Raw genomic sequence first — 18,904 nt, forward strand, 5'->3', positions numbered from 1 at the left:
TCATACATTGGGGAGGGTGGTAGAAATTATGCAGCTTTTCATACCATTTTTGTACTTGTGAATACTTGAAAGATCAATAAACTGCAATAATCAGAATGCATTTGAGAAAATTGGTGCTGTTGTTACGGCAGTATATGTCCTCCACCCTATTAATTGTTAGGCTCCTCCTGCAGCTATTTATCTGACGAGTCATGGGAAGCACCTGCATACTGTGGACCCACAGAGTTAAGCATAGTTAAACTAAATCATAATTTTCAGATAGCTGCCACTCTTCTTCACGTTTTTAACCAGGTGGCTAGCCAGCCTGAATAAAGGTATTTTTAGGACTATCCAACTTGTTTTAGCCATTTCTCACTACATCTACACTCCACAAGGCCCCTTACCAACACTGCACCATATGGCTAAGAACATAAGATCACTGCTAACGAGCCCCTTTATGGGAGCCCGTCGGGTATTGCAGCGCTGACCCGAAGAGGAGCAGGCTCATATGATGAAGCATGACACCTAGCTAGCTGGGTGTGTGAGGACCCTAGTTCCGACAGGAGTAATTCCTCTCCTCCCAGAACTGTCCAGAGCAGCACACACGTGGGTGCTGATTGACATATATCTCTTTCCTTCATTTAATCACTAGAGGGACTTCGTACCCTGTTTCAGTCAATAGGTTACATGTTCCAAGAAATAAAATATACATGTATGGTATAAGGGGTACCCCTGCTGTTCATCTAACTTCTGAATAGTGGGCATTTCCCTGCTCCAAAACTCTTTGTGTGCCTTTTAGTTTGACTCCAGTCCACGCTGGAGGCTGGGAGAGCATATCCGTGCATATCCCAGAGACAGCTATAAACATTGGGCATGCAACTGGATAGACAGACCTCTGTCATTTGAAGGCCTGGCTGAATAGCTTCATGGGAGAGGTTTTGACACTTGGCCTCTGCAAAGCCAGATCATAGCACCACAAAAGTTTAAGACCTGTATTCCACAGCCCCATGGCAGACAGGACTGAAATGTAAGGGAGACATCTGTGGTTCAAAGGGAAACCCTCTGAACCACTCCCAACTTCAAAGGCACACTAAGTATAACTACTGGTGCCATACCTCAGCAGGGTAGAGATACACTTGTGGGGACTTGGGACCGGGGATCCTGGAACTGCGTGGTGCACTCTGTCAGAGGAATCTGTTGTGCACCCTGACTATGTGTGACTTCGGCTGCGATCAACCTAGAAAAAAGGGGGACGTTTTCCTTTATCTCCAGCCCCGGAATGTAGCCGAAGGGTGGAGGAGGGCTTGGGCCTCAGGGTCTGCATATGCATTATTAACTGACCTGCCTGATATCTGTTGCACCACATCACGGTGCTGTGTGTGTGTTCAAATGCACTCCATAGAGACCTGTCTGATATCTGTGGCACAGCGTAACGGTGCTGATTGAGCTGTGGGAGTGACTGCCTGCTATTAATTACACCGTGTGGCGGTGTTGATTTACACGTTGATTCCTTGCCAAAAGAATACTACATTTGACATTGGGTTATACCCGTGTAGCCTTGGCCAACGGTGCTATTGAAAAGTGTTGTAATTATCTTTCTGCACACATGTATGATATTGTTGTGATCTGGGATGCACCCTATAACTGTGTGGTATTGTATTCAAATAATTGCCAGGGCGGGCCTAGGACTGATCACGTTTTGCACCGCATAAGGGTGATGGGGGTAAAGTAGGGTCTTTCCCAATTGTGCCTAATGCTGATGTCATTTTAACACGGTTGGGTCTAGTACTGCTAGTAATATTTCCAAATGTGATTTATGCCCAGAAATACATGATGTTCGCAGCTGAAGGAGCGTCGTGTTATTCAAAAATGTTCGCAGGTTTAAAATTGTTGATTCCCAAAGTTCTTTATTGAAGTCAAGTTCATCAAATGATGGCGACAGCGTTTCATCAAAATCAAAGGTTCTAAATTAATCCAAAAGCATAAAGTATACAGATCACAATACAGCCAACGCGTTTCGTCTGGCAACGGACATCATCAGGGCTTCAAGAACAATAACTCCAAAATCCAATGTGCACATTGGATTTGGAAATGCCCAATGTCGCCGGTCTGGATCACGCTTAGGAGAATACCCGTTTGGAATAAGGCACAGAAAAATATTGGCTTTTTTGAGGAGATGTTTTGATGATCGTGATTTGAATTAAGTGCTGTGGTATTTTACTCCATACTTGTCTGAGTAGAGATTCTACGTTGAAAAGATAGAACTAATTTGTGTATCCAGGCCTGATAAGGGTTTACAATATTGAAATGAAGAATTTATTGAACTGTTGAACATAAAACTGGCCTCCTTTCCACTGGGTCATGTGTTACTTTTTTGAGATGTTCACACTTTCATTAGGAGGCTGGAGGCATCTGCTGTACTGTACAGTGATACAGATTGGCATTGATTCTACTCTTCTACAGTTATTGTTCTTGGAGCCCTGATGATGTCCGTTGCCGGACGAAACGCGTTGGCTGTATTGTGATCTTTATACTTTATGCTTTTGGATTAATTTGGAACCTTTGATTTTGATGAAACGCTGTCGCCATCATTTGATGTACTTGACTTCAATAAAGAACTTTGGGAATCAACAATTTTGAACCTGCGAAAAGTTTTGAATAACACAACGCTCCTTCAGCTGTAATAGTGACCTTTTTTTATTGACATATGTGAAATGTTGCCTGACTTTGGAAGGTGCCACATCTTGAGGCACTTTCTTGCAAATGGAGCTCGCACCAGGGTGGAGAGCCTAGTTGTGTTTAGGTCTGGTGTTAGCCAAGACTATTTGATTTTCCTAGATTATTACACATAGGGACCTCTCTTCATCCTGTTGTTTTATCATTCTCACGTTGTCTGCGCCTACTACAGCATATGGCTTTTGGCTACTTAAGCTACTGGTTAACTTTGCCTTGAGTGATTGTGTTTTGCTCTCCCGTCAGGGGCATAACAACACACAAACTAGTTCCCTTCAGTGCCAGTGTTTTTGTTTTTCCTTTATAATTTTTTTTGTGTTGCCTTTTTGTTTAGAGTCTGATATGATAGCAGGACTCTTTGTATGCACATTCCATCTTTATCAAATCCCATCTCCTACCAATGTTGTTAGAAGTTCGTTGTGGAGTGTTTTACTTTTCTGACTGTTGCTATTTCACAACATACCAGATTGTGTCCATTTGAAACTGTTCTGTATTACGTTATCCTCTTTTTACTTTTTTCTCGATCCTTTTTTCTTCCCATATTTCTATCCTTATTTACTTCCTTTCTTTCCTTCTCTCTTCCCTTCCTCTTTTCTTTCTTTCTTTTTGTTCCTTTCATTCTTAACTTCTTTTATTCTTGCCTATTTTCTCTCTTTCCTTTCCTTCACTTTCCTTTTCCTTGTTTCTCTTTCATTTTTCCATTCACTCTTGCCGTCTTTCTTCTTTCCTTCTTTTTGATTAGATTTTTTCTTTTTCTTTTTTCTTTCCTTCCTCTTGCCTTTTCTTACCTTCTCTTTTTCTTCCTTTCACCTTTCACGATCTTTCTTTCTTTCTCTTTTTTTCTTTCTCTTTATTCTTTCTCTTTACTTCTCTCTTTTTTTCTTATGTCCTTTCTTTCTTTCTTTCTCTCTTTTTTTCTCAGATTGATGGACTTTTTAAGGAAATCCCCTCAGTGTATGGGAACATTATGGTAATTTGTATTTTTTTAGACCCCAAAAACTCTTTTGACTGTAGCAATTATTTTTTTAGATTGATGAGCGTCTGGCATATTTCCAAACAATAACGTTTTTGCAAAAAACGGGACCAAAAAAATAAAGTTTGCTCATGGCTGGCAGCCAACACCTGGCAGATTGGCTTGGCAAATGCTTGTTTAGCAAATGTGGTTTTACTATTGCATATGACAAGTACTCTGTGGACAGGATCAATGCAGAAATAGGTTAGACTCTTTTTTTGTTTTTTAAAATCGTGGTTTTACTATAGCATACAGCAAGAACACTGTAGACGGGATTAATGCGGATTACTACATTGATTTTTGCGAGCATGGTTTAACCATGGCATACGGCGGGCATCATGTGGACAGGGGATTGATGCTCAATTGGTTTGGACTCTTCATTTTGACCATATGATCCTCTCGTAGTAGTGGAAGCAAAAGTAAGATTGATGGTGATTGGTTTTCATGGTCCACTGAAAAAGCTGAATCACTATAAAGGTCACCGGATAAAGGAAAGGATAATTAATAGGGTCTTGAATTTGTAACACTGAAACGAACCGAACTCCCAATTTAAGATTTGGAAAAATAATCGCTGTGGCTTGAATCAAGATTTTTACTGAGTTTCTACTATATTTTTTACTGGTTGCTGCACTGATAGCTAGAATGGCCCTGCCAAAGGTGTCTTTAATGTTTTCTCCTGTCTTTAAAAGTACAGCTAATGCAATGCTATTGGATACCAAAGAGCGTTGTTTCTAGGACATGCTAGTTTTATCTGAGAGATTTTCATGTGGTTTGATTTTAGGCCTAATATGGTGACACAGACCGATGTGAGGAGTTTGTTTTCCCTTTGCCAGCCAATAGATTCTGGTCATGTGAAAACAGGCCCTTTTACAGGCATGTTTTACCAGCACAGGAATTTGTTATGTATGAATCAGTCACCAGTTTTTTGCGCAATCACATACTTAGACCACCTCGATGAGTCGCCTTTGAAAAGGGGCTGGCAATATAGTGCGCTGTGTATTACTGATACCGATCTGTCGCGGATACAGGAACCCGGTAAAACGGGGACCACAATTTGATTCCCTCTAGATCCAGATGTAAAAGGAAAATCGGTTTTACTTCACTGATTTCCACATGTAAATCTGTGATCCTATTGCACTTACCGGGGACAAGTACCCCGGTCCGACCTAGGTGATTTGTCCCCGCTAATACTGCATAACATTTATTTGCCAATGGGGCCAATATCTCGTTACTGGCCAGGTCAGGAATGACAGGATACTAGCAATGAGTGCCTTAGTATGGGTAAAAGTTTTTTAAAACTTACTGAAAATAACAGAAGAGTTATACATTTTTAAAGCTATTAAAAAAAGAAATTGTTGTCAATAAATATATATGGAATCTTTTTTACCTGAATGAGTTTTTTGAAGTGATGTGGCTCGAGGGCATCTCAAAGGACTAGCTATAGGGGGACTTTAGCGGTTATGAGTGCAGGCCAGAAATTGAGATAAAAAGCACACTATTTAATTTCCTTGTAAGTATCATGGGGAAAGAGACATTTCCCCCTCCCTCGGTCATCTGTTTGTACATATCTCGCTTTCCATGTGCCGTGGGGTTATGAGGTTTCCCTCACCTTTACACTAGGTTCTTCTCTTACAGCGTCAGATCTAACAACGTATGAGGGGCCTGTGGGCCTGCCTCAATCCAAAGAATACAACTTCTGGCCATGGGTATTTGACCACAAGAGATTCACTGAGATATTACACTCTATGTCAACATGTTCTAAGTAAAGTAGTCATCAAATCGGCTGTATTTCTTTGGAAGTGGCTGTAAACATGTGGACCTTCAGTGGCTTTCCTAATTCACAACAGCTGTTGCCACATTCAAGAAGTGTGATTTATGACAGGGATGCTTGTACAAAGTGAAAGTGTCTCTTCCAAACCCTCCAGTACCATTGTTCTCCTCTCCTTTTCCAGATTCATAGGGGTTTAGTACTTTATTGATAAGTTTGTGTGTTTATTTTCTGCTGTCCTTTCAGTTAAGTTGGGGCAAACATAATTTGAGGGTTCTGGTGCAGTAAAATCTTTGCAAAACCCTCAAGTTAGACAATCGTTTTTTCGTTGATTTTATATGGTAACATTGCCTTTTCCACTAAGATATTAGGCAATTTAGCTAACTTTAAGATCAGCAACAAAGTAAATTAATGTTTTATTTCAGATCCGTAATATTTACCTTCTGTTATTAGTTCAAATTTGTATCTTTTCTTTATAGTGCTTCTGTTTTTCTAAGCGTTGCAAGTGGCAGGTTGTACTATTACCCATTTTTATGGTACTCAGTTGTCCCAGCTTAAATGGATGGAAGCTGAGAGTGATCTTGCTATGCTTCAAACTTGTGACTTGCAGATCACTTAATGTTTCCTCGTGGAACATTCCGCTCATTGGACCATCCCAATGACCCTAGAAGAGAGCCTTTATATGCTGAGCAACAAATTAATCCATATATAACCTTATTCAACACATGACCATTGCATAAATAAAACACTTAATACAGCCACAAACCTCTCTGACTAAAATAATGTTATGAAACTTACTCTTACTTCCATAGCCCATCGACCTACAGCCTTAAGTATTTCTGTCTATTCAAGCAATGCCTCCAGTCTTTTTAAATGTATGTGAAAAGTACTGACAAAGTTTGCAGTCCAGTCAAATCCAGAATTGTAAAACACATGTGAACTTAAACTAGTTCTGACTACCATTGCTCTTTGTTTCCCAGGAATGAAAAGAAGAGTTGACAGCTAGGGGACTCATGCCTAGGGTGGAGGACATGTTGACCATGAAGGGTACCTGCCTGGCGGCACTGTTGGTCATGTCTCAGCTGGTGCAGGGGATGCTGGATTCACATACAACGGAAGAACAGCACTGCCAGAAAACCAGACATCCAATTGTTACCTTCAAAGGTGAGCACACCCATAACGGGGCTTCTTCGCTCTGTCGCTCGGCGCATCATACCGCTTTTACTCATTTAGGATTGCAGTCACTGAATTTTATGATGTCATATCCTGCTGGACGCCTTTAAATCACAGACGTCAGGCTATATTGTAGTTATTTTATATGGGGGACTACAGTCCACCATTGTTTTATGGGCATAATTAATTCAAGTTTTACGCAGGAGGGTAAAATAAGTTTCTTGAAAGGATGTATTGAAAGCAGCAAATTACCAAGTACCCAAAGTATATTTCGGTATAACTTTTGCACGAGTGTATATACTTCATTAAAGCAAAACTCTGTAATGAACAGGAAATATCATGTAACTTTCTTTCTCTTGTTCTCTCACCTCTTCCATTTTTTTTTGTCATGAATCCCTCTTATCTGATTTTTTTGAACTAACATACTTTGTTTTACCCATTGACCTCTGCTTTCTACATTCAGTTTGCTTTTTTTCACCATCTCATTATTCCTGTCTATCCTTTTACTTTTCTAATTTTTGGTGAAATTCACCTCTTTGGCTTTATAATCAGTATCTTACATTTATTTCCCCATTGATCTTTCTTTTGGATCTTAAAAATAGTGCTAGTTTCTTCATGGGCTCATTGCTTTCTTGATTGAGTCCATTCCTCACGCATGAAGGGGGATTACCTATGTGGTACATATATCTTTTTTTAAATTTATTTTTTATTAAGCACTGCACCAAGGATATACGTAACAGGTGTCATGCACATACATCTATATTTCAATAATTGTGTCGTTACTGGTACATGTATCTTAAAAGTACATAGATGTGGACTTAGGAATAGGAAATCTATATTACCTCATATGTGCATATCTTTCAGTATTTCGTCCTTCAATATTCTGTCCTTGATATTCTTCTCCCATGATATTCTGGAGGGTCGATATTCAGTAGCACAATCATATTTGTACAGTTCAACTGCATGGTTTAAGGGGTACTATGTTAAATGTATGTTTATTTCATTTGCAGTCTAGTTCGGTGTCTGCTGCATTGCCGTCACTGATTACTGCAAGTCCATCGTCTTTTTATTAAGTCTGGGTAAAGACAACTTTAGCTATCTGGGAGACAGCTTGTTATCAATACCTAACAAATGCACAATAAAAAGTACAAAGGGACAGTCAGCTTTGGATCAGCCCCCTCCAGTGATTGGCTTTCATGTGTTGCCATAGTGAATGGGCTGCCCATCAAGATTATAGCATTTTGTGCATGGCTACATTATTTCATATGTTTCAAAATAGGTTTTAGTCATGGGGCTGGACTAGTCCTTTTATTTGGCAGGAGTCAGTATCTTCTCTTTGAGTTATTTACTTTCCCGAGACGACACAACACTTTAATTGTGTTTTAATTTTATATTTTGAAAGTGCTTGCTGTTGGATGCCTTAGTCTCTTATAAAGGTCTTGGGCTATTTTCTAATCACCCTGGTATGTTCATTTATTTTACATACCTGTCATGATAACATTACTTGAGTTAAGACTTTTTTCATTCACACAATAAAGACATACGTGCATGTATGTTGTAGTAAGGAAGGAAAGAAAGTCTTGGATCTTTGTTGAAAGTATCTGCTGCTCTAGCATGTTCTCAGCGGGCTGTAGGCCAGAGTCTGCTGTCACATGAGAATGGGTTGGGATGACACAACCAAGAAAGCGCCCAAATAACTACTAGTTGCAACATTCTGGAGTGTATGGCTGATTTGAACATGTTGCCTGGGCTGGATTTGGGATCTAGTCCAGTTCTATATACTATGTAATAGTTGACTTTGTATGCCTTTTAAGGTCATCACTTAGAATGCAAACTTCATCTCCTGGCTCCTTTTCACAATACTGCCTTATGAGGATAAAGCTGAGCTTTGCTATTGCAGTTTGTGCAAGAAAGGTGCACTGCTCCAAGATTATATATTGTTGTACCCAAACATTTTGCTCCACTAAGGGGTTTTCTTTCAACGACAGTTATGATCAGCACTCAGAAAGTTGGTGAATGAGAACCAAACAGTTCCACTAATACATATCCAGTTCCAAGGTCTTTGCCAGTGCTTGCTTCCTTGTCTGTCGTGCACGCTTTCATCTTGTGACCACGTTTGGACATGTTTTGTTGTGCCATATTTACAGAGTGGTTATTGTCGGTTCTCTATGCTGTTTCTCACATATGGTTTTATTTTCCTGGTCATGGGCACAGGTATGTTCTATTCTAGGTCAAGGGTCACAATATTTGGATGCCCGAATGTCACCTGTTGGGGACTCGGACTGCAGGAGGGTGTTATATTTGTGCTCGAGGCCCAGTCTCGTAGCGTGTAGTAAGAAAATTACAAATTTCCCAATGGTATTTTGCTTGATTTATCAGGTCTGGGGTGCACATGTTTTAACATGTTTACTAATAGTATATAACACGTTATAAAAAAGCTAACTTCGAAAACATAGGCCCAGAGCCTTGCACCGGAGGAACGTGTGTGTTATTAATGAGCAGACATGCTTAGTACTTGGTTTTCCACTTTAATCCGCAAGGCACAATTATTTACTGCAGACATTACGTTGTATAAGGTAATATGATCCTTAGTGTTAAGCTCTATTTTAATTTATTTCCATCAAATTATGAAAAAAACGAAAAGCGTTTTTCTTCCAATGAAATATATAATTCATTTTTAACACTGAGAGAGATTATATTGGTAGAAGGAAAATAAAACAGTTTTTTCGTATTGGCAGTTTTAGGTGCTGCAGGCCTGATAAAAAATTAATTTCAGCAGATGAACTATGTGCACAATCCTCTGTACTGATGCACTGCCAAGAGCCCTTGTTTGAAAAAATATTAGGTTCATAAAAATGCCAATAAACCACACACACAAACAATGCTGCGCTATATTTCTTGTTTATCTATCTGTCTTACACTAGTGATAGACAATGTGTAGTTATGGTTAGGTCAGAAACTCCATTAAAAAGGCATTTTTTTGTTTTCTTAATAGCTTTGGTTACACTTTATGTTGTAACAAGATGAAAATGGCACAAAAAAATGTCCTTGGTTGTTCACTGTGTTTCCAAAGGGAAGCATCTATCCTTTTGTAAAGGGAGGCATCTATCCTTTTGTAAGTGCATGGTTGGAAAATTACTAAATAATTTTACAATTATGAACAAAACATCAGCTCTTTTGTCGAAAAGTTCTGTTTGTTCTTCTAAGAAGGATTATTTTGTTTGTGCAATGTGTTTCTTGCATGAACCTATTCTGTGTCCTGGCACTGTATGCATCGTAGCCGTATTCTCTCCTATTTCCTTCAATAGGTTTGCGCCTCCACAGAGAAACACAAAGTGACAAAAAGCAGTACAAGTTATTGACAGGGTATTTATTTTCCAGTGTAATCGTTTTTGGACTCAAAAGTCCCCTTTTTGTTGTGCAAATGGCATTTTGCGGTGCTTTCCCTCACTTTTTGTCAAGGGGTGTTGCACACCTGGTACTTGAGCATTTCTCCACAATCACCTATGCTTTTAATGCAGAGATAATTGAATAAAATTGTCAGACTAGGATTTGCTTAAAAAAAGCATGACTCCTTGAGTCAGCCATGAAATTGGAGAAATATATCTATTTCCCAAATAGTGCACACATTTAATCTATCCTCCATTGTACAGCACACACCCAACGTGTGAACTCTTTTTTTATTTTTCCAAATTTAGGATTTTGTACTGGACGAGCAGATTTCCAGTACAAAACCTACACTAGACATCACACACACACACCCCAGCACCTCGGTGCAAAGCTTTTGTATGGCACTAGGTTGTCGGTTTGTGCTTCAGTGCTGGGTAGAGAGCAGGAGCCAGATAGATTTAGAAACAAGCATTTGCAATGCAATAGGTCTCGCATTTACACACGTTTGAGCTATTGGCATTGTAAATAACAATGCCTTCGATTTATGTTTTGGTTTTTAAAATATAAATACAAGGCATTGTCATTTACAATGCTAATAGCTTAAACTCTCGCAAATGCAAGACGTATTGCATCGGAAATGTTTGTTCTGGAATGTTCTGGAGTGCCTGGAATTTAGCAAAGGTAAAGATAGGTTGGGTCTTCAAACTGGAGTGACAGGAAAAGTGGGTGTGGAAGACAGCTCACAGGAGAGCCTCTGATTGGGTGCCTTTGACAGTTAGTGCAGAGCGCATCTCCCCCACTGGACGCTAACTTAGGCAAAGATGAGGTGGAAATCATCAAAGCACCGTAGCTGTCCACTACAGCCCGGGTTTTTGTCTGGACTCCCAAGTCTGTGCACGAGGCACAGACAAGCCTGTTTCCTACCTCCAGCAAGCTGAGCTAAGAGTCTTGCCTTTAACTACCTTCAACCGAGAGATGTTCCAAGGCTCAAGATAACCAGTTTTTTCAGTTGTTTTGTTTGGTGACCTGGTTGTGGCTCCGTCGGTTCCGAGCATCTAACGTTTATACACTGTGTGAGTAAATATGTATCTTATTTTTGACCTGCATTTATTACACGTGACCCAAGCGCTGGAACCAAACTGCGCATGTTACAAAGCCCTAAGTATCGTCAATGGCTGTTGGTAAGCTGCAGCAATAGCGCCAGTCTGCATATTAAAGAGTACTAAAGGCCAAGCATTTGGGCGAGGCGTCCCCTGAGTATGGCCAGCTTGACCTTCGACCCTTCAATGGCTGCAGTCGCCTAGGGCGTGATCTGCTAGTCCTGACTGCAGGCACACTCTTTTAACTTACTCCTTCTGCGGAGTCTGCTGAACACTGCTGGCCCTTCTCAATCGGTGTGTGGAGTGCACGGATTGCGGGCAGATTTTTGGGTCTGGATCGGGTGTCCTAACGCCTCAGTCACGCCAGACTGCCGTGGAGCAGTATTTACAATACTTGGTAGGCACAAACCCTTCACTATTTACATCCTTTGTCCATGCCCGGTCTCTTGCGCCACTGACCCGGTCCACTGAGCTTCTGGAACCATAATTACCGAGTAGAACGTCTTTGGAATAACATGCTGGGAGGGGCAGGTGGACTGCACGAGGCAAGCGCGGCTATCTGCGACTAGTAGGCAACCTCCGAGGGTGCATCAGGAGACTGCGCCCCTAAGTGCAGTAATATATCGGTACTCTTGCATGAATGTACAAGGAGTTGTAGCAGTGGAGTTCTCATTGTAAGGCGTACTAGGCAACTATTTGCATGTATGTCTTCAAGAGGTAAGTCCTTCAAAGGAAGGTACTTAAAAAGCGGGCAATGCCGAGTCCATGCTGCAAGTAATCTGAACCCATCATGCAATCTGCGAGTCCAGGCTACACTGGGAGGTGTTCGGCAGCCGTTTCCGGGAAGGGGCAGAAGCTTCGAAGGTCCCATGGGCTTTGCTTCAGGATGAGTTGCTGCCACTTGCACACTAGGCCTAAGAAAGAGACGAGTGCAAGCCCACGCCGGGCATCCCTGCATCCCATCTGCCCTAATCCTTCTTCCCCAGGTGACCCCAGGGTTCTTGCCCCTTCCTCCAGCAATGGCTGCTTCTCTTCCAAGCATGCCACCCACCCTGTCTGTCCGCAACTTTGTGGCATTGACACAAACCTAAAAAATGTGTGAGCAACCGCAGTTCGGCCTCAAATCCGAAAAAGAGCAAAGTGTTGAAAACAAGGAGCGAAGGGCGGATGGCGGTCGGAGGATGACACGGAGGGCGGGGGGGGGGGGGTGTGGGGCAACACATGTGCCTCGAGCACTGACACAAGCATGCAATTAACAAAAAAAAAAGAGTTCCCCAAATAACAGTTACGCTGTCTAAGCGTAACGAAACTGAACATGGTTGGTGCTGCACTGGAAATGGAAGTGACGTTTTCTGTCTAAACCAATTATGCAATCAACAAAAGGAGGGCCCCTTAAGTGAAACACCTTGCATAGTAGGGATATCTAAGTTCAAACACTCCTCATTCATTCCAGTGTCAAATTTCAGAATGTGCATGAATTAAACATAACATAATTTGAATAAAAATTAATTAAATTTATCTGGTATAGAGTTTGTTATGAATTTATTATACAGGTATAACAATATGCAGTTAAAAATGGAATGACATAAAATCACAAATTCATAATATAAAAACAACCTTTCTTCAATAATATACAAATTATAAAAATGTTATACATAAGAGACAAAAACAAGTGAAGTTAATTAAAAACCATCATGAAATGTTAATCCGATTAGAATCAAATTATTGGGGTAACTTGTGTCAACTGATAGCACCCTTAATAGTTCCTCAGATTTAATGGTAAAAGAAAAATGCGTTGACGCGTTTCGGTGTTGTTGCTCAATATTGCACCACCTTTGTCAAGACGGAACTATACGTTGTCTCTTATCTGAACAATATCTCTGATAAATTGCTGTCCTTCAGTCAGCAAGTAACTCAAAATTGATGTGTGTTCTTCAAATGAAGTAAGCACACCCACCCTTAGTTTAAGAAGGGCGGGAAAGTTGCCCCAGCATCGGCAAATCTTCAAGTATCCAACTCTTTTTTCTCAAAGCGTATTGTTCTATACTCCACCGGTCTGTCATTAAAACAATCTTCAATAGTGAGCAACCTGGTGATGTATATCCACCGCAATAGTGTTTTTAAAAACTGAGCCACTTTACACCGCTACCGCTACATGCGATCAGTTCCCACGATCAGGTTCACCGTAACTGGGGACCCTCCAAAATTGAAGATTGGGGAAAGGTTGGCAAGCTGTGTAAACAAAAAAGAACCAGAACCCAAAATTTGTTTTTAAAAAGCAACAGCAATTTATCAGAGATATTTTTCAGATAAGAGACAACGTATAGTTCCGTCTTGACAAAGGTGGTGCAATATTGAGCAAAAACACCGAAACGCGTCAACGCATTTTTCTTTTACCATTAAATCTGAGGAACTATTAAGGGTGCTATCAGTTGACACAAGTTACCCCAATAATTTGATTATAATCGGAATAACATTTCATGATGGTTTTCAATTGATTCACTTGCTTTTGTCTCTTATGTATAACATTTTTATAATTTGTATATTATTGAAGAAATGTTGTTTTTATATTATGAATTTGTGATTTTATGTCATTCCATTTTTAAATGCATATTATTATAACTGCATAATAAATTCATAACAAACTCTATACCAGATAAATGTAATTCATTTGTATTCAATTTATGTTACGTTTAATTCATGCACATTCTGAAATTTGACACTGGAATGAATGAGGAGTGTTTGAACTTAGATATCCCTACTATGCAAGGTGTTTCACTTAAGGGGCCCTCCTTTTGTTGATTACGTCAGTACCCAGCCCCTTGGTTGTCGGGTCACTCCCTTTTATTGTTTTTCGATAAACCAATTATGCAGCAGCAAAGAAGACCGACACTGCGCTGAACAAATAGTAAGCAGCAGGCAGGAACCACCTTGTTTACTGAATACTACAGGTCTTGCTGCTGCCTGGGCTTGACCTAAAAATGGCTCTGTATTGCTTTCTTGCCCTTGCGCAATGCAGTCTTTGGTTTCTGCACCGCGTTGTGCTATATTATAGTAAATCTGTCCTGATTATATTTCTCAATAAACGTTTTCATGTTTGTGGTTTTTGAGCCCTCTAGTGGTACCAGCTGGTCCATTGATATGTTCTCAATGCTGCCACTTTATTTGGTGACGTTCTGTGTACCAAATATATTCAAATAATAAGTTTCAAATGCACTCCCTTCATAGGTTTCACTTAATTCAACATTAAAATCAATTATTATTGTATTTATTACACCTTTATGTGATTGCTTTTTGTTTAGACAAGCAACTTCTGAAGATTATTTCTTGATTAACTGGTTCTCTTGTCAACAAAAAGAAAGTAAGGTATGGTGGGGGAGTGGAAAGAAAGATTAGACCTTGGGCATGGACAACAGACCTTTTAATCAGATGGTAATTCCTGCTAATACTTCTCTGGTATTTGGCACATAGGCTTTTCATATATAATGCAATGATTTAAAAGTAAAGTATCCTAAGGTTTATTAAATAATCCATATATTTTTCTAATTGTATTGGTCAATTGCTTTTGCTCATATTTAATGTTCCATATCTCCTTTGACTGTGTCCCTTCTCTTCTCCTGCCTTTTTTATGTACTCTAACTCCTTAGCTGCTCAGTGTTGCAGCAGACACTGCTTTTCTCTACTTTCTGTGTAGTTTGTAAGGTGAGAGAGATCATTTCTGACGGCTGTTTAGGTAGATTCTTTCATAGGCTAATGGATTTGTTGGACATATTGGAGTTCACAATGCATGTTTTTGCAGGGTAATGAGCTCTGGTTTTAATTATGTAAGTATAGGTCTTTGTAATAAAATCTTTTCTTTGATTCAAATTTAAATTTAAATAAGGGTGTTATAACAAGATATAAAACGTATCATCTGACTGACATAAATATATTGTCATAAATTTGTTTAAAAAACCGCCTCCTATTGAGTGTAGATTATTAATATTTCTAGTGATGTGATCTTTTCCTAAACTGCATTTAGGACAATATATTTATGTCAGATGATATTCTGACGAGAATATTCGGGTACCACACCCTCAGTAAAGTTGGAAAAATAAATTTAATGTACAAAACTGTTAACTACCTGATCATCAATGTCCTATTTTTCGAATACTGTTCAACAACCACATCACTCCTAACTTTTATCAGCATATGCCATTTTCCGTTCTGCTTTTTAAAGCCTGCCTCTTCCATACAAATTCATCATTCTTGTGCCCAAATAAGGCAGTGTTATCGTTGTGTACAGAAACAGTTAATTCCCGAGAGTTTGTAAACACTTATGTTTTCTATGCAAACATTTTGCAAGAGATATGACATCCACATTCTATTAATAGGACCATTGTCTTCCAACTAAAATGGAGAGGTTTAGACTCATTTCTTCAATTTTCTAGCAATCCTCAGGACTTCTGAATATTGAGATGTCATATCAAGATGCTAATCCATTCATTCAGACTTCTGTGAGAGAGGGTGTATTGCTCTGTCATCTTTATACTTTATAATCTGTGAATAAAACAGATGGGGAACACACAATTGGCAGCATGTACAATATGCATTTCAGGCACCTTCAAAAATATTTGAAGCAGCAGGGTGATTTATCACACAAGCCGGAGCACATACTTCATGTCTGGTGGCTCGGTGGACTAATGCATTGACTGCAGGGGCCTGTGTTCAACCTCATGGTCACAAGTTCAAATCCCGGCGGGTCCACTCAGCCTTTCATCCATCTGAGGTCGATAAAATGAGTAGAGATGAGTTGGTTAACATAAAATATCTGTTATGCAGCGACAAGATGCCTACGGATGAACGTGTGCTCTACAAGTACACATGTTATTATGTTATGTTATGTATTGAAGCTGTTTAGAGGTATAGTCAGTGCAAAACATTGTTAGGAATGGTTGTCTGAGTTTAGAACACTTATCCCCTCATTCAGTCTCGCATAAATTGTCAATCACTTACCTTATGTGAAGTAATTTCTGTATTAGAATTTTATTAACATTTAGATATTTGTCCTGAGCTGTTAATTGAGTTTCTGTTATCTGTTAATTATTATTTTCCCATTTGTCACATATTCATCAATGCTGTATCTCCTTACACTCTATTTAAATGTTAATGAATTCATTTCTACAATCCACCCAGCTTCATTATCCTCCATTAAAAGATCCTTCATTTTTCAATTTAGTGTTATTATTACTGCATTGATTGAAATCCCTTTATGGAGTATGATAGTCGTTCTCTTTGGAAATATGCACTAGAGACAGGCCTCTCCGTGTTTTTCAATATCTTTCCTTCTATACGCTTTATCTCCAAGGGGCCGCAAACATATTAAGGGCCTAATGTCAGCCACTTTAGGCTGCTTGCTTTAAAGATTTTGGAATCTATCCTGCCTGAAATGAGTGACTGAGAAAGTGAATGAAAAGAGATTTGAGGTCTTTCATGCATTCATTTGCCAAAGCTGTGACCATCTTGCATAGTATTTAATTTGCATAGAATTTAAGGAATAGTGTATTTCAGGAGATTTGATTTAGTTAAATCTAAAAGATGTCTCTAACAGTGAACTGCTGAAGTAGACTTTCAGATCAGCCTGAAAGCAAATGACCTAAGGAGGAATAACGAGGGATAAAACCGATGAGCAGAACATCTTTGATCACGTTATTTAAGATCTTAGTGGAAAAAACTATTCGCTTTTTTCACTCAGAGCTTTAAGATGTTGAGGCTTGGGTGCTGCAGTGTCTATCACAGAAATTGTTTGTGGTTGGGTTTGACAAAAAGTACTTTTGGATAGAGGGGATGATGGAAGACAAAAAATAACACTTTATTTTGAGGCAAGAGGAGGTAATATAGGTGGTAAAAGTTAATGAAAGCAAAAGAAAAAGCTACAAACATCCAGTTCAAATGCTTAGCTATTTTATGGATTCTGAAAGTATTCCATTACATAACTATATGTAACGCTGAGCTTCAGAGTAGTTGTTCTAGATGGTTTCTAGTATTCTTATCCCCGTGGGCATTTTGAGGACTCTTTATATGATGTTAGGACATATACCATCAATTCTAAATTAGGTATGTCTGTTCACTATTTTAAAATAAACCAATATACAACACAGCATGCTTTTTTGTTTTAAAGAAATCTTTTCTCACCCAGGCTTGCTTAGTAACAAAAAGCTGAGGCCCAGTTCTCAAATGCACGATTATAAAAGTGATACATTTTCTTTCATAGCTTTACTCTTATTTTTGGAGTAGTGTTTTGAATTTTATGGCATTCATTAAGAATTTTAGAAGTACTTCTGGAATTCTACCTTAGTAATGGATTTTCAGGAATCTCGCAATTTACGAAATTGCTCATGAGGGTATTACAGTTGGTGGAAACGCTGTATTGGAAAATCATGCTGAATAGTGCATTTGTACATGAAACTTATGTTTCAACATACAGAACATATTACTCTCTTTGGAGAAACCACTTCACTTTCACCTTCTTGAAATATTATGGAGTTCCCTTCTCTGTGCCTCCCTCAAAAGATAATTACTTCCGCCTTTCTAAGCATACATGTTAAAGTGTTTCTAGGGTAACAAACTATCTTAACGAGGTATGTGCATAGCTTCAAACTTAAGAGTTTGTGATTGTTCAAGTACTGAAGAGTGGCTGATTATGAAACTCCCTTTGTGCGGCCCTTAACCTAAAATGTATGGCTTTGACAAATCTGCAATGCTGACTGATTTTCAGTTGTCATGAGACATAATTGTAAAAATCCGATTCCCCAGTCTGTGAACCAGGGTGTTAAATTAACGATCACAGATTGCTTTAAGCACACCTTAGACACCATGTCATATTGCACCATCTAATCAATTTGCTGTTACTGATGTCACTCAAAACAATGTTCCCATTATTCGATGAAAGAGCCCAATTCACAAAGTTTTTTCTCTGAGTAGTTATGCCTCACCCTGACTTAGGTGCCATATTTTGATCAATTTCAAGAAGTATAACACACCTATACAAGGCACGGTTTTGACAACAGGGTCCACTCTATTTATTAATCTTGGTTATGGAGAGAGCAGATTTTAATGCTTCATTTATTAATTTTTCACTTGACAGGAGTCTTAATTTACTCTTAATGATAAAAGTTACAAGAGAGAGTATTTTCCTTTCTTAATTCAGCTGAATTTATGTGCACTCCTTAGCGACTATAAAATATAATTAATGATGTATGTCTGCTACAGGGTAGAGAAGCACAAGTGAAAAAAAATATCCATCAGTAGTGAAATATTGTTGTGAAGTCGAAGGACAGAGCCGTCTGCTCTGTTTTTGTTATAGATGCTTAAATTGTTCGGTGACCTAAGTGACTGGTTTAACGTTTTCATAATGCTGCAATTTATGGCTTAACCAGAGGACTTTCTGCCACATTTCCTGCTCTGTTCTTTCACTTTTTATATCTTTCCCTTAGGCATTTATGCGCAGTCCGAGAATGCATAAAACGCACAAAAGCAAAAGGATGTAAAATGAAATACAAATAAAGTTGGAGCAAATACAACAATTAGATACCTCACTGATTTAGCTCGATGAGAAAGTGATACCAGGAACAGGTTCATAGAGTAGTTAAAAAACATAAAATAATGTAAGAACCAACTACGGATTTGAATTGAATTCTGTATTTGAGAACAAATAAAGAGAATGATTTGAAACCATTTGGGGCGTAAGGTGGGTGAGTCTCGACCAGG

The 18,904-nt window shown here is 39.1% G+C and overlaps 1 protein-coding gene across 1 annotated transcript in view; it reads left to right on the forward strand.

The window, feature by feature from the left end:
- The window catches only part of SEMA5A (semaphorin 5A), a 1,863,338-nt gene that overhangs the window by 523,315 nt on the left and 1,321,119 nt on the right, over positions 1 to 18,904 (forward strand). The window contains exon 3 of the mRNA XM_078687625.1: positions 6,473 to 6,656. Within this exon, the coding sequence (XP_078543751.1) occupies positions 6,506 to 6,656 (151 nt within the window). The 5' untranslated portion in view covers positions 6,473 to 6,505. The remainder of the gene's footprint in view (positions 1 to 6,472; positions 6,657 to 18,904) is intronic.

The sequence above is a fragment of the Lissotriton helveticus genome, chromosome 4_1 (assembly GCF_964261635.1).
Source record: "Lissotriton helveticus chromosome 4_1, aLisHel1.1, whole genome shotgun sequence".
NCBI lineage: Eukaryota > Metazoa > Chordata > Amphibia > Caudata > Salamandridae > Lissotriton > Lissotriton helveticus.